The sequence below is a fragment of the Lampetra planeri genome, chromosome 50, assembly GCF_965212315.1.
Source record: "Lampetra planeri chromosome 50, kcLamPlan1.2.h2, whole genome shotgun sequence".
Lineage (NCBI taxonomy): Eukaryota > Metazoa > Chordata > Hyperoartia > Petromyzontiformes > Petromyzontidae > Lampetra > Lampetra planeri.
Window position 1 is genome coordinate 3,184,784 of NC_136156.1, and position 15,565 is coordinate 3,200,348.

At 50.8% G+C, this 15,565-nt stretch overlaps 1 protein-coding gene across 1 annotated transcript; it reads right to left on the minus strand.

Annotated features, from left to right (window-relative positions):
- Positions 1 to 331: 331 nt before the first annotated feature.
- Positions 332 to 13,456, minus strand: LOC144734193 (gastrin-releasing peptide receptor-like). Its single transcript, XM_078616277.1, has 4 exons — positions 13,306 to 13,456; positions 3,167 to 3,365; positions 2,508 to 2,862; positions 332 to 821 (listed from the first exon to the last, which is right to left on the minus strand). The coding sequence occupies exons 1-4, from the start codon at positions 13,433 to 13,435 to the stop codon at positions 354 to 356; spliced, it is 1,152 nt and encodes a 383-aa protein (XP_078472403.1). The 5' UTR covers positions 13,436 to 13,456; the 3' UTR covers positions 332 to 353.
- Between the last annotated feature and the right edge of the window lie 2,109 nt (positions 13,457 to 15,565).

Sequence of the window (15,565 nt, forward strand, 5' to 3'; positions counted from 1 at the left end):
CGTCTGCATGTTGAACTTCTTTCGCACCATGCGTAGCCGAACCGTGCTAATCGGAGGTGCGGGGGACGGACAACAAACTAAAAACGACAAAAATCATCTGTAGCAGACACGCGTGCGTGCGTGCGAGCGCTTCGGGAATGATAATGAATTCAGCACGACCACACAGCCAAGGCGACTCGTGGTCATCCATCAGGAGCACGGCTTGCCCTATTGCACACTGGCGGTGACATGCGTTCGCAAATGCAGCGCAACCCGAAAGCAAATCGCACACCGGTCCCTCCTTGCACCGCCCCCCCCCCCCCGATAACCAGAATCATCTCAAGTCCAAAGCAACGATGCCTCTCCACACCCTCTTAAGTGTCCACGTCAATACCGGCGGCGGGGCCGTACGCCTTGGCGTGCCCGTCCCCTCCGCCCACCGCGTTGACGCTCTGCATCGTGAGCCGTGTTGACCCCGTGACCCTGGATGACGTGCTGTGACCCCGTCGCAGTTGCGCGGGCCTCCCTCGCTCGCAGCAGCAGCAGCAGGCGAGAAGCGGACGCCGCGTGGCGGGACGTTCACACAACGTCTGGCGCAGGTGGTCACGGAAGCCGCTGGAGACGGCGCAGAGCGCCAACGGGTTCACGCACGAGTTGGCGAAGATGAGCGCGCGGGACAGCAGGGAGAATGCCTTGTGGGTCGGGGAGAGGTCCGGCTGGGACTGATCGCGGAACACGCGGTAGAGGTAGAGCGCTTGGTTGGGCAGCGAGCACAGGGCGAAGAGCGCCACCAGCAGCAGCACCGTCTTGGCGAGACGGCGGCGGCTGCTCACCTGCCTCGCCTGCGCAGCGGAGGAGGGAGAGGAGGAACGGCGCGCGGATTGGCACGGTAACGCACACCGAGGCGGAGGTTGCAGTGCGAATTCGACTGCGGGTCACCCCCCGCAACCACCCGTTGTCGTCGGTTCGACGAAAGAGTCACGAATCGACGTCACGATTTGATGCACGGCGTCGGTAGCTTGCTTTCGTCTCGCTTTGTTTTTGTTACATATTTTTGAACGGCTCGTTTCTACAGTTTTGTTCGCCACCCATGAATATAAATGTGTTGCGTGAGCATGCAAGTCGTTTAAACAATGAATGTATAGCCCCACTGCCGAATGAAGGTCTCCCCGCGTCGGTCATGCGGGTTATTTATTTGCCCACGCTTCACTCTGAGAGAGAGAACCCAAGAGAGAGATATAGAGATAGAGACAGGGAGACACAGCGAGAGAGAGAGACACGCAGCCACAACGAGAGATCAAGTTGCAGGAGGAAGAGAGGGAGTGGCGTGACAACTACGTGCCCGAGGTATCGGCCCTCGACCATTAAGTGATTGAGGTTTATCCGGACACCAAGGAGATGCTGAAAGTGCTGGACTTTGGAAACCTGCCCAATCTGCAGGTCACTCAGCCGATTCTGGGCATGGCGTTCCGGTCGCCGCGGATCTAAAACGCATTCATGTTGTGAAAAATAAAACAATAAAAATCTAAAAAAAAGGGCACTGACGCTGGGCAGGGAAAGACGAGAGGGAGAGAACGCACGCAAGATAAAACACGTTCCTGCGGAGGGAGCTGGTAGGAACGTTGGGTTGCTCGGTCAATGGCCAGGGTCAACGGCCAGGGTCAACGGCGGCGTGGTGTATTCCGCAAATATGCCCGACTGTGATGGCGGGCACAAGCCGGCGTGAGTAGGTTAAACGTTGAGTTTTATAAGGGCACCACGGGGTGACCAGCCCCTACCCACCCAGCCCCACCCCACTCTCCCCACCCAGCCCCTCCCCACCCTCCCCTCCCCACCCAGCCCCTCCCTCCCCACCCAGCCCATCCCTGCATGACGGACGGACGGACACAATAATCCCCTGTGGGCTGGTGTAACCAGGAGGTTCCTACCAGCAAGATCCCCTCGTGTCGCCTTCACAGGCTGTTGGGGCAAGCGCTGTTAGCGAGCGGCCTTGAAGGTTGGCAACGGCACACGAGGGGGTGGGTGGCCAGCACCACGCTCGGCCGCCTTTGTCTCCCCAGCGGCGATGTTTACACACCGCACCGGGTACTCATTTGAGTCGAGCCAACCTGTGGGAAGCCGAGGAGTGGTTTGGATAATCGCCACTGGTTGTTGGCCACGAGCTGGAATCGAACTCGGGTTGGTGCATAGCGCAGCGCGCTAACCACTGCGCCATGACTCCCCACACTCACAACAACGAGGTGCTGGGTCAACTTTTAGGTCACGCTGGCAGGAGGTCACGGAACAGATCCAGGTGCCATGGGTTGACTGACTTAATGACTGGCAGTTGCACCACCCGTGCTCCCCACTGCGCCAACTTTCTGCGTTTTAGTCGCCTGGCGATTGTGCACTTCAAGGCCAGGCGAAGTATCGAACGACCGCTGGCAGGAGGTCACGGGGGCAGACCCAGGTGTCAAAGGTCGACTGGCTGATGTTGACACACACACACGGCCGCATGCGCACACACCGCCGCTCGTTCGGAGGCTCACCGCATTGTTGCCGGGAACTCTGCCCGCCGAGCCGAGCAGCTCGGCCGAGATGAAGCAGTAGAAGACGGTGATGAGCGTGAGCGGCGCCACGAAGTACACGCACGACACCGCCACGGCGTGCGCGCGCATCACCGCCGTGCCGTTGTGCGGGAAGGGCACGCACACCGTGACGGTGGTGCCCGCCACGGTGGCGTTGGACGAGGCGTTGAGCGCGTGCCACGGCACAACGTCGGCCAGGACGCTGTCCGGCGTGGCGAGGGCGATGGAGCCCAGCCAGATGCACAGCACGGTGAACCACGTCGAGCTGAAGCGGCCGTGACGCGGTTCGTCCATGGGCCTCACGATGGCTTTGTACCTGCAAGACAGCGGGGGGGGGGGGGGGGGGACGACGACGACGACCCTGAAGCTCCTTCGCAACGGCCGTCAAAGCACGTGGCACATTCGAGTCTTGACTTGAAGCTTTCGTGACTGCAGGAATTCACATTCTTTGGGCCTTTCGGTAGAGTCACTTAGATAGGTTCAAAGAAAATAACAAAAAACTACTTCCAAGAAACATTTCGAAATCTAACCGGGGCAGCCGCCGGGCTCGAACTGCGTGCCCCCTACAAAGCAAGCGGCGAAAGCGAGCGACCACGAACGAAGCGGCGCTGTCATCGAACCTGTCGGCGCTGAGGGCGACCAACGTGAAGACGGAGATCCCGAGGGACGTGAGCTGCAGGAAGGGCAGCAGCTTGCAGCCGATCCTCCCGAACATCCACGAGTCGTAGAGGAAGGAGATGGCACCCGAAGGCACGCAGGTGACCAGCACCATCAGGTCGCCGATCGCCATGCTCACCAGGTGCACATCCGATGCGTTGCCTTTTGCGGCGGGGGGGGGGGGGGGGTTGGGGGAACAGAAGAGGAGCACGAGGTGTTCCTGGAGGCCCGAGGCAGAATCCCAACCGTGTGGCCCCCTGATTCATTGGAGGTCAATAAACCTGGCCAGATTTGGGACCCCCTTTGTTTGTGTGAGGCCTGGGGTGCGGAGAGGACCAGGAAAAGCAAACATTACGCGAGTGGGGTGAATGATAGAAATATGGAATATACAGAAATATTCAGAATGTTTCATATCAAATGGCCCCGTATCATTCACGCAGTAATGTATGAAGACCACATTTCAGCCCTTGCGCATTTGCGGGCACCATCGGCATTTCCCAAAGAATTGCATTGTGGGTCTTGCGTTGTTGTTTCAAACTCATGGATTTCCGACCTGCACTCATTTTTTCCGATACAATGGGGTAGGTTTTTTTTTCTCTCTCTCGTCATTTACAGATTTCATGATTCGCACAGGCTATTCGTGGATGCAAACCAGACGTGCCACTCTTCAGTAAAATGTTCAAGAGCCGCAAGCGAATGAACGTGCGAGAGTTTGATAAACGGAGGGTGGCTTTCCTTTGCCTCCCAAATAACAACACAAAAAAATAAAAAGACAACAAAAGCAATGCTGAGATGGATGTGAGGAATTTCTATGAAGGAAATTAGGCTGAACGAAGTAGTTAGAGCCTCAGGAGGGGTTACTAATATTCTCGAGAAGGCTGAGAGACTGAGATAGTTTGGGCATATCTTTGTACGTAAAATTAGATACCCATAGACTCACACAGAGACCCATAGACTCACACAGAGACCCATAGACTCATACAGAGCACCATATAGTCACACAGAGACCCATAGACTCACACAGAGACCCATAGACTCATACAGAGACCCATATAGTCACACAGAGACCCATAGACTCACACAGAGACCCATAGACTCATACAGAGACCCATATAGTCACACAGAGACCCATAGACTCACACAGAGACCCATAGACTCATACAGAGACCCATATAGTCACACAGAGACCCATAGACTCACACAGAGACCCATAGACTCACACAGAGACCCATAGACTCACACAGAGACCCATAGACTCACACAGAGACCCATAGACTCATACAGAGCACCATATAGTCACACAGAGACCCATAGACTCACACAGAGGCCCATAGACTCACACAAAGACCCATAGACGCACACAGAGACTCATATAGTCACACAGAGACCCATAGACTCGCACAGAGACCCATAGACTCACACAGAGACCCATAGATTGACAGAGACCCATAGACTCGCACAGAGACCCATAGACTCACACAGAGACTCATATAGTCACACATAGACCCATAGACTCACACAGAGTCTCAGGGACTCACACAGAGACCCAGAGACTCACACAGACACCCATAGACTCACACAGAGACCCATAGATTGACAGAAATCCATAGACTCACACATAGACCCATATACTCACACAGAGACTCAGGGACTCACACAGTGACCCATAGACTCACACAGAGACCCATAGACTCACACAGATGCCCATACACTCAGCCAAAGACCCAAAGACTCACACAGAGACTCGTAGATTCACACTTAAGTCCCGAAACTCACACAGAGACCCAGACACTCACACAGAGACTCAGAGACTCATCCACAGACCCATAGACTCAAACAGACACCCATAGGCTCACACAGAGACCCATGGACTCGCAAGGAGACCCATAGACTCAAACATAGACGAACACACATGTCTCCCCATGGATTGTAATGGACATGAAGATGCCACTGGTACAGGGCTGACGGAGCAGAGGGAGAGCGATAGTGATGTGGAAGGATGCTGCGGAACAAGATGTGAGGGCCGTTGGATGTTACTGGAGAAGAGGCACGGAGTAGAATCTGGGTAAAACCTCTTAAAGTCGGACTAATATGGGGGAGAGTCTTTTCTGTTATGGGAGATGACCAGCATGCTGCAAAAAAAAACCCGGTAATACACACAATTATTAACATGAAATTGCATTCACAAAGTAATTCTATGACGCGGCTTTCACGACCGATATTATCGATTCGTAATCAGTGTTTGGGGGATGAGATCGCGTGTCGGTGTAATGACAATTCACAGATTTGGCCCTCCGCCACCCTACACAGCCGAACCAACCGAGCTGTCACGTGGGCACACGTGCCAAATGTTTTTTTCAATTGATTTAGATTTTTAGTAGCTTACATTTCTGTTTTTTTTACAGCCCTTTGTCAATCCACTGTTGGCTGAAGGCCACCCCAAACAACGCTGCCTCAGTCCCAAGGGGGGGGGGGGGAGAATTGTTTGTTTGCCAGAACTTTAGACCGCTATGTTGAGAAAACAAGCCAAGATGTAAGGATTTCGTGGTTAAAAAAAAATCTGCATTGTCAGGCGCTGCCAAGAGCTTACTGGGCTCAAGTCAATGCACTTCCTGGTCATCGGAACAGCTGTGCGAATAAGCGAGATTCATGGCTGTCAACCCATACGGGTTACTCCGTGTTCTTGTGCAGGGAAATTTAGTTTTCAGGTCCTTACGGCGTACATCCGTTGGAATACGGGCAAAACGTTTTTGTCCATTTGTTTGTGTTTCTCCCTTGTGATGGGAGTTTGTAAGATGAACGTTGAGATGGATAAGGGCACGAGGCGACTAATAAAGTCTGAATTGGTCTGTAATAAGGTAGGGGGCACTGATCAGGTGTTGACAGCTGTGGAAATGTAATGTCCTGTTATGACAGGTCATCACCGATTGATTGAGTGTAAGATTCAGGGTTAACAAGGATGAAGCTGTCCAATTGGTGGTGGAAATAGAATCACAAAGAGTAGGCGTTAATGTGTTCGTTATACTTGGCGGTAAATATTGTGAAGTTTATGCGTTTTTAAAATCGCCGGACGTTACGTCATGACGTGCAATTTATTGATACGGCAACTCCTCGTTTGACGCGTGGTGTCCACACTGTAACGTGCTTTTCGCACAACACGGAACGCGTGCCATTACAACACGGAAGGCGCGTCGTTATAACGCAGCTTCTGAGCGGTCGACGACGAACTATTTTTTGGAGCGATTCCGTAACTCGATAATTCCTCGCTTAACGTGGCTCTCTGTCTGGCTGGTTGGCTGTCTGTCTGGCTGTTTGGCTGGATGCATGTCTAGCTGTCTGGTTGGCTGTTTGACTGTCTGTCTATCTATCTGTCTGGCTATTTGGCTGTCTGTCTGTATTTCTGGCTGTTTGGCTGGTTGGCTGTTTGGCTGTTTGGCTGTCTGTCTGTCTGTCTGTTTGGCTGTTTGTCTGGCTGTCTGTCTGGCTGTTTGGCTGTCTGTCTGTCTGGCTGTTTGGCTGTCTGTCTGTCTGGCTGTTTGGCTGGTTGGCTGTCTGGCTGTCTGTCTGGCTGTTTGGCTGTCTGTCTGTCTGGCTGTTTGGCTGGTTGGCTGTCTGGCTGTTTGGCTGTTTGGCTGTCTGTCTGTCTGTCTGGCTGTTTGTCTGGCTGTTTGTCTGGCTGTCTGTTTGGCTGTCTGTCTGTCTGTCTGGCTGTTTGGCTGTTTGGCTGTCTGCCTGGCTGTCTGTCTGGCTGTTTGGATGTGTGGCTGAATGATTGCTCCTTCATGCCGGGGGGTTGTCCGCAGACCGAGCAGTGTGGATGGAACCCGAGGCCATCGTGCGGTTGTGAGATAAACTTGTCATGGAACTTTTTTAGTTCAGTGGTCCAAGCTGTGTTTGACTTTACATGATGTCTGATTGCGTTCGATATGTGTGTGTGTATACCAGAGGGCAGCTCCCCCCCTCCACCTCTCTATATATTCATTCTTACCTCTCTTACGCACTGATTTCATCATTTTCCCACGCTGCGCTCTTGCAGAACAGCAGCAGAACGTTTCATTCGTTTTGCAACGCGCACGAAAGCGATTTCTATGGCGAGGGTTGACTCCCACGGTACACGTCAAGCAGAATTGCGAGAGATTTCTCGTTCCAATCACCAGGCCGTCATTGGACCTCCTTTGCCAGTACCAAAATATAATAATAGGGGATTTTCCCCTTTTTTTCCTGGCAACAAAACTGAAACCTTTTTTTTACGAGGATTCATATCTGCATTGACCACAATACCTGCAGTCAAATGCAAACAAAAAAACACACGCTAATAATATATGCATTGTCACCCTTGGTGTGGACAAATCAGTTTCAAGGACAATGCATATATTATCATCGTGTGTGTTTTTTGTTTGCATTTGACTGCAGGTATTGTGGTCAATGCAGATATGAATCGTCGTAAAAAAAGGTTTCAGTTTTGTAGCCAGGAAAAAGGGGGAAACCCCTATTATTATAATCACCATGCCGTCACCCGATGCTCTCCTACGACTTCCTGGGGGTGCACAGCCACCGCGAGGGGAGCCGCATGTCCGTGGCTCTTTAAGGTGACCGCCGCTTCGTGGCGTTATTCATGAAGCAAACCTGTCAACCCCGTATCGGTGCCCTGCCTTAATACGGACATATTTAGACCTGATTGGTCACCCCGTGGTCTTGTGAATCTCAACGTCCATCCTACAAATTCCCATCGCAAGGGAGAAACACAAATAGACAAGCACCACTACATTCACCACTACTACATTCACCACGACACTCACCACCACAAACCTGTCAACAACTTATCGGTGCCCTGCCTTATTACAGACCAAGTCAGACCTGATTGGTCACCCCGTGACATTATGAATCTCAACGTCCATCCTACACATTCCCATTGCAAGGGAGAAACACAAATAGACAAGCACCACTACACTCACCACTACTACATTCACCACTACACTCACCACTACAAATCTGTCAACACCTTATCGGTACCCTGCCTTAATACAGACATATTCAGACCTGATTGGTCACCCCGTGACCTTATAAATCTCAACGTTTATCCTACAAAATCCCATCACAAGAGAGAAACACAAACAAATAGACAACACATTTGTTTTGCCCGAATTGAAACGGCTGTACGCCGCCGTATGGACCTGAAAACTAAATTTCCCTGTACAAGAATACGGGGTAAACCGCGTGGGACAGCTATAATTAAGGGACCCCCACCACCGTCTCGTATTCACCGCGTTGCATCGCGGCTCTTGAAATACTGATGAGTTTTTTTGTTAAACCGAATTCGCTAAAGAATGCCCTTCCTTGTTAATTTGATTGTCTACCTCCTGCTGCGAGGTTGGCGGGGGTTGGTATTCGCACAGCTGCCAACCCATGCGGTTTAGCCCGCATTTTCGTGCAGGGAAATTGAGGTTTCAGGTCCATACGGCGGCGTACAGCCGTTTGAATACGGGACAAATGTTTTAAATAAATGTTTCGTCTGTTTATGTTTCTTCCTTGTGATGGGACCGTGTAGGATGAACCTTGAGATGTATAAGGGGCACGGGGTGACCAGTAAGGTCTGACTTGGTCTGTAATGAGGTAGGGGGCACTGATAAGGGGTTGACAGTCTATGCACCCGGGTGGCTGGCAGAGAAGCATTTTAATTTGCAATGCACGTCGGCGCTTTATTGTCCCAGGGTTAATAATGTCGTGGTCCACGCAAGCACGCTCTTTGTTTCCAGCCCAATTGGTCGGCCAGGAGAGAGGTCGTGTAGGCACACAAAGCGTCGTCTTGCTTGCACAGCTATAGACGATGAGAACGAGAAAAAAAGATGCTGGAGGGTGACACTGACGGCTGGTCTGTGCTTCCAGTGTTCAGAGGCCTGCTCCTGCTGGAGCACGCATACCACACACATGTCGGTGATGTGCACGTCTTCTTCGAACGCTGGGGAGCCGGAAAAGCCCCTCTCTGTACCAGCGTGGACGGCACCCTCGTGTTCACCTTCTGAAGCGCTCGCTCGTCACCGTGACGTGCGCGATGACTACCACCACGTGACTTTTCTTTTGTATTGTGCGCGGTGCTTTTAGCGCCACAGCGCGTCGATTTGTAGCGATTCTTTTCTTTTGTTTGCTGGTGACTTTGTGTATTTCATATTGAAATCGCCTCCAGTGCTTTTGCTGCTGGCGGCAAAAAAGTTGTTTAAAAAAAGAGTCTGTGGATAGTTTGTTTGTGCACTCAGCTTGCACAATGTGGGGTCTGTGTTACGTGTCGCCAAAGTGGCACCTACACACACACACAAACGCAAAGAGTCCCTCCCCCCGTGTAACATTTAACAGACTGCTGGGGCAAGTGCTGTTAGAGAGCACCAATTAAGGACAATACCCACAACCTTGAGGTTAAAGAGTCTCTCATGCCCTGCCGACCGTGATATACGCACACAACGGAAGAAATATATCACGAGATTAAAAGTTGTTTCATTGGTGGGATTAAATAATGGATGCCTTTCACTTTAAAAGCGAGAGATATTTAATGTTATTGCGATCACGGTTAAGTGGCAAATTCTTTTTCAAAACCACCAAAGCTTTATGGATGACCAACAGCGTCCAACCTGGTGTTCCACTCAGGATAATTAATCGTGAGTCCAATTGTCTCTACTTATATGTAGCCAAGAAATAACCACTCATGCTCTGGTGACTGTCACTTCATTGGGATGCCGCGGTGGCGAGATGTTAACTACCTCGCCTGATATGCAGGCGGTCGTGGGTTCTAATCCTGATCCCGATGCCTGCTGTATATTTGGAGTTTGCATGTCTCTCTCTCTCTCCCCGTGGTTGTGTGGATTTTTCTCTTATAATTAACGTGCGTTTAGAGTGTTTAGAGTAATTGGCTGTTGTAAATTTCCACGTGATAATCCACTTAATTGAGCTACAATTTGTGACCAGGTCGCTTCTGAAAAAGAGCTGCTTAGCTCAGTGGGCCTTACTTGGTAAAAAAAAAAAGTAATTTTCGTTTTAAAATAAAGTTCAAAAATTAAATGATAATGCTAACATGGTTAGCTTTGACATTAGCACGTATGTTCAGCGAAATCCCAATGAACGAAACCATTAACATACTGAATATAATTGACAAAGGCTTCATCTAAGATATCCCACCGATCAATGTGGCCACATCAGCCCACGTGACGGGATTTGTTCGGCCACGTGGGGCGATGGAGGGGTGCAAAGCTCGAATCGGCATGCCACGTGCACGACCTCGCACAGCAAAGACTAACTGCGAAACGCGCACGAAGCAAGCAACATTTAATTGGCACGCAACGATGAAGTGAATCGCAATTGAAAAAAGTCACCGCTGTACGGTTTGACTCCAGCCACTTACCGTCGGCAGACAGCAGCGGCGGAAGGCTGAGACCTAAACCCAAGACACAGAGAGACTGATTCTCAGGGGCTTCCGCGCAGAGATGATTTCTTCATGCAATGAACATAAAATAAATATAATATCGATGATTCGAGCGAGAGAGAAAGAGAGAGATGCCTCACGAAGGGCAATGGGGCTACCGAATTTCATGCAGCAGACAAGTAAGTGCGCGTTTCACATGGATGTGTAATTACTACAACAACTACAACAAAGTGGCGGTGACGTCACCACCGTGCTTGCGCCAGGCTAGGTGCACATTAATGCCACGTAAATTGTGTCGAACGCCCGCTGGCAGGGGGTCACGGGACAGACCCAGCAGGTTGCCATGGGTCGATTGGCTGAGATGAGCTAGCAGATGGCACCACCTGTGCCCCCCTCCTGTGCCAGCTGTGCACACACACACACAGAGGTACGTTCATACCTGTCAACCCCTTATCGGTGCCGACCTTATTACAGACCAATTCAGACCTTATTGGTCACCACGCGCCCTTATTAATCTCAAAGTTCATCCTACAAAGTCCCATCGCAAGGGAGAAACCCAAACAAATAGACAAACAATTTGTTTGCCTGTATTGAAACGGCTGTACGCCGTATTGGACCTGAAAACTCAATTTCCCTTCTCAATAATACGGGGTAAACCGTATGGGTTGACAGGTATGCACTATTCACCTGAACTGTATGACATTGGTCAAGGATTGCATCGGTGCATCGCAGCGTTCCTCATTGCGAGGCCTGCGGGCGACACTGGCGGCCCCCAACGAGTGACAGCACCACCCCCATCATCATCATCGTCGTTGTGCTGCTGTCAAACCCCCCACAATGGTTTCAAACGTGCGGCTGCAACCTCACTCACACTGGCGATGTCTCACCGGCGAAAGTGCCCCCCCCCCGCCCCTCTGAAAATTAGTGTAGAGCGCTGGCACGTTGCATAGTCTTAAGCGCTTATAGAATAGTTTCATTGCACTAAAGATGAGCAATTGCGCTGTGCACTGCATTTCATTCTGTCCCGCACCGCCGAATTAGCAAGCGGTGTTGCGGTCGCAGGTAATTTTGGTTTACACCTGTGCCGGTATTTGTCCCTCCACCACTTTGTTTCTTTAAAAATGTGAGTTCGCTTACCCCGAAATCTGGCTTTAGAAATTACTCCGTGCAAATGGGCCCAACGAAATCACGGTGACTTTTGGCCGGGACGCGACGTTCAAGCCGGCGAGTCGCTCGCACAGGCATGTGGCGAGCGGACGCGCATCTGCGTAAGTCTCCGCTTCTCCACGTCGTGGAAGAGCGTGAGAGGCTACGCTTTTTTGCATGGAAGTGTATGCGGATCCACACGCAAGGATGGTGATTAAGTGGGACGAGGGAAGAGGTACAGAGAATAAAAGTTAATTGGTTGAACGGCAAATCCAAGCAGCCCACCCCATGGAGTTGAGAGTCATGGGGTGGAAGCGAATTCAAAAGCAGAGCTCCCATTTTGTGTCACACATTGCTGCATGGGTATGATTCTAGATTTGAAGCTTTCGTGACTGCAAGGATTCATACTCTTAGTTTTTTTCGGTAAAGTCACGTAGGTGAAAAAATGAAATTAAAATTAATAAAAAATAAAATAATCAAAATCACGACTTTTCGGAGGCAACACAAGTCTCCGTCATCAGGTGGGACCGTCACAGCCAGATTTGCTGTAATTTGTACTTAAGAACTTTCATCTTGGAATCCCTGCCTCACTTGATACAGCACATCTGGCTGTGACGGTCCCACCTGATGACGGAGACTTGTGTTGCCTCCGAAACGTCGTGATTTTTATTATTTTATTTTTATTAATTTTAATTTCATTTTTTTACCTACGTGACTTTACCGAAAAAAACTAAGAGTATGTATGGGTATGGGCAGCCGGTAGAGCTGTACAATATTACTCGGTGACATTTGAACCGTACGGCGGGACCCCGGGTTCCCGTAAGCCCTCGGCTCTCGCATGAATTGCGTTGCGACGTTATTTTATGTCTGTTGAAGGCGGTGCGCTAATCAAAGTTTAAAAGTTTTGTTTCTTCTGCGCATTCGTCCTCGCCGCTGCGCTTGGACGACACGACACAACAGAACAATCCGCGCCAGGCGGGTCGCGGCGTTGATGTGCGCGGTGGGACGGAGTCGCCAAAAACAAACAAATTAATTACGATTTTGACTTCCGTTTATTGGGGACCCCGGGGTCCCGCCATGAGGTTCATTGTGTCTAAGCAATCTCCGCACCGGGGTTTTTAATCTCCTGGATCTCAGCGGCGGAGTCAGGCTCGTTACACAAACAGCTGCTCGCCGCGAGCTATGAATGCTCTGACACGTGTGGCATTGCCCTTGTGCTGTTCGCCTTTTGGCGTTGTTTTCTGGTCTGACACTGGTGGTGAGACGAGGCCATCAGAAAGGCTGTCTCTGGTACAGGCCAATCATTTTCTAAGACAACGCCATATATCGTCAGAGCAGGGTTTGTTTGCATGTTTACCACAGGTACCCTGTGTGGTTAATGCAATGCCTGGATTCCTTGCAGAAGGGTTCTTAGTTGGTGTTTGAACATCGGAACACCTCCTGTTGCATTTGCAGAAGGGGCAAAACTTTTTATGTGTTCGAACCGCTCGGCCAAAGGCAAAAAGAAAAAGGCGACACGAGACGAGACGGAGAGCAAGTACGCACCTTGGCGGGGCTTCTGCGTGAGCACGTAGCGGATGAGCGCCGAGTTTCCCAGCAGCCCGAGCAGCATGATGATCCCGAAGAGAGACAGCATGATGGAGGGGACCACCCACGACGGCAGGGAGTCCTCCATCGCAAACCTCCGAATTGCACGGTGGGCTGCGTACGGTGCGAAAGAAGTTCAACATACACACACATGGGTGAGTGAGTGGGTGGATGAGTGGGTGAGTGGGAGAGGGGGTGAGTGAGTGGGTGGGTTGGTAAGTGGGTGAGTGGGTGGGTGGGTGAGTGGGTGGGTAAGTGGGTGGGTGAGTGGGTGAGTGAGTGGGTGGATGAGTGGGTGAGTGAGTGAGTGGGTGGGTGAGTGGGTGGGTGAGTGGGTCGGTAAATGGGTGGGTGAGTGAGTGGGTGAGTGGATGGGTGAGTGAGTGGCTAACAAATCGAACAAAGACGGCCGCTGCATCACGCGCTTTCAGATGCGCTTCCGTGGCCGTCTGGAATGCTCTTCCTTCCGATATTAGGAAGCCACTGGAGTTATACAACTTTTGAATCGTATAGATTGAACACGAATTTCTGTAGAACTCCTTTTAGTGTTTCGTTTGTTGTCCTTCCCCCACGCACCTCCGATTCGCACGGTGTGCTACGCACGGCGCGAAAGAAGCTCAACGTCCATGCACGAGGCGTCGGCACGGGTTTCAAGACGCGTCACCGAGATGCAGGGCCGTGCCCGCGGTGCAACGATTGGCACGGTCATACTGTGAACGTGGGCAAACTCTTAAGATCCCATTTGTAATAAATGTATTTCTGGTATCCGCCGTCGGGGGTCACCGGGCTGAGACGATCAACTCGCCGCATTCCGAGAAACCCGAGCGGCTGACATTGCGACTGGGATCTCGCAGCAGCACGGACTGAGTGCCCTGAGATACTGATTCAAGCGAAATGTCTTGGGCGAGTGGGTGAGTGGGCTTTTTTTATCCTTTATATTAAGTTCACTTGCTTGCTTGCAAATCTTTCGGTCGTTTTTTAACCCACTTCCCGTGATCCAATCGAGCTGACATTTTGCACACAAACTCGTTGTGCGTGACAATTTATTTTCGTGAAAAATTGTTTCAAAAATTTTCCACTTTTTAGGAAAAAAAAAAATTCATATTTAATTTAAAATACCAATGTGATAAAAATGAAACTCTTACTCAAGAAAAACAGAAATGAATAATAAAATAAAACCGATGCCACGCATATAAAGAATTTATAGTGAAAAACTTTGTTTTTACGGGTTAATTTTTTGTCAGCCAGGGTCAATCCAATACTGGATCAAGGTCTCCCTGCAAGCGGCCGCCACCATGCGCGGCGATCCACCCCAGCATGTGGCACACGAACTGACTCGATTGCAACGCGTCCCTTGGCGCACGTGGTCCGATCTCGTCGCCGAACTACGGACAAAGCCACCGTGGTGCGATCGTGGCCACGAAAGCCAAAAGCCATGGAGCACGCAGCAAAGCACTTGGGGTGGGGAGCTGGGTGGGTGTCTACGCTTCTCCACACGGGAGAGGAAACTTCACCACAACTCTCCACCCCCCCCCCGATAGACCTCGTGGCTCGTAGACCTCGACATTGGTATTTTAGCTCCCGGGCATTTTGCATTTCCCCATCGTTCGCAAGAATATAATGAAATTGCTCGGCTGTCGCCCTCCGTTATTTATCTTTGACAGTCGGCCACCATCCTCAACACAATTCTCAACGCAATTCTCAATGCAATTTTTAACACAATTCTCAACGCAATTCTCAACGCAATCCTCAACACAATTCTTAACGCAATTCTCAATGCAATTTTTAACACAATTCTCAATGCAATTTTTTTACACAATTCTCAACGCAATCCTCAACACAATCCTCAACGCAATCCTCTCTTCACCAAACCCGCACCTTCACCAGTGTGGTCAAGTATGATCACCCACCCCCCTCTCCGTCCCACCGCCACGGTCCCCCCCCACTACCCTCCACCGCGAGCGATTCATTTGATTAAATAAACAAGATAAGCCCACTTAAATTGGCACCACCGTAAAATAAACCGTAACCCACTTACTCGAATTACCCCCCTAATAGTTTGCGGTAGGCGCTTCACCACGTCCGGGTGGGCGGTACGCTCTGGTTAACCTGACGGCTGCATTGATCCATTGCACTGGTAATGCAAATCGCGGAAACCATTAAAAAGGAAACACATTTAGAGTCGACTGGTTTCACGGACGACACTGAGCGACGCCGC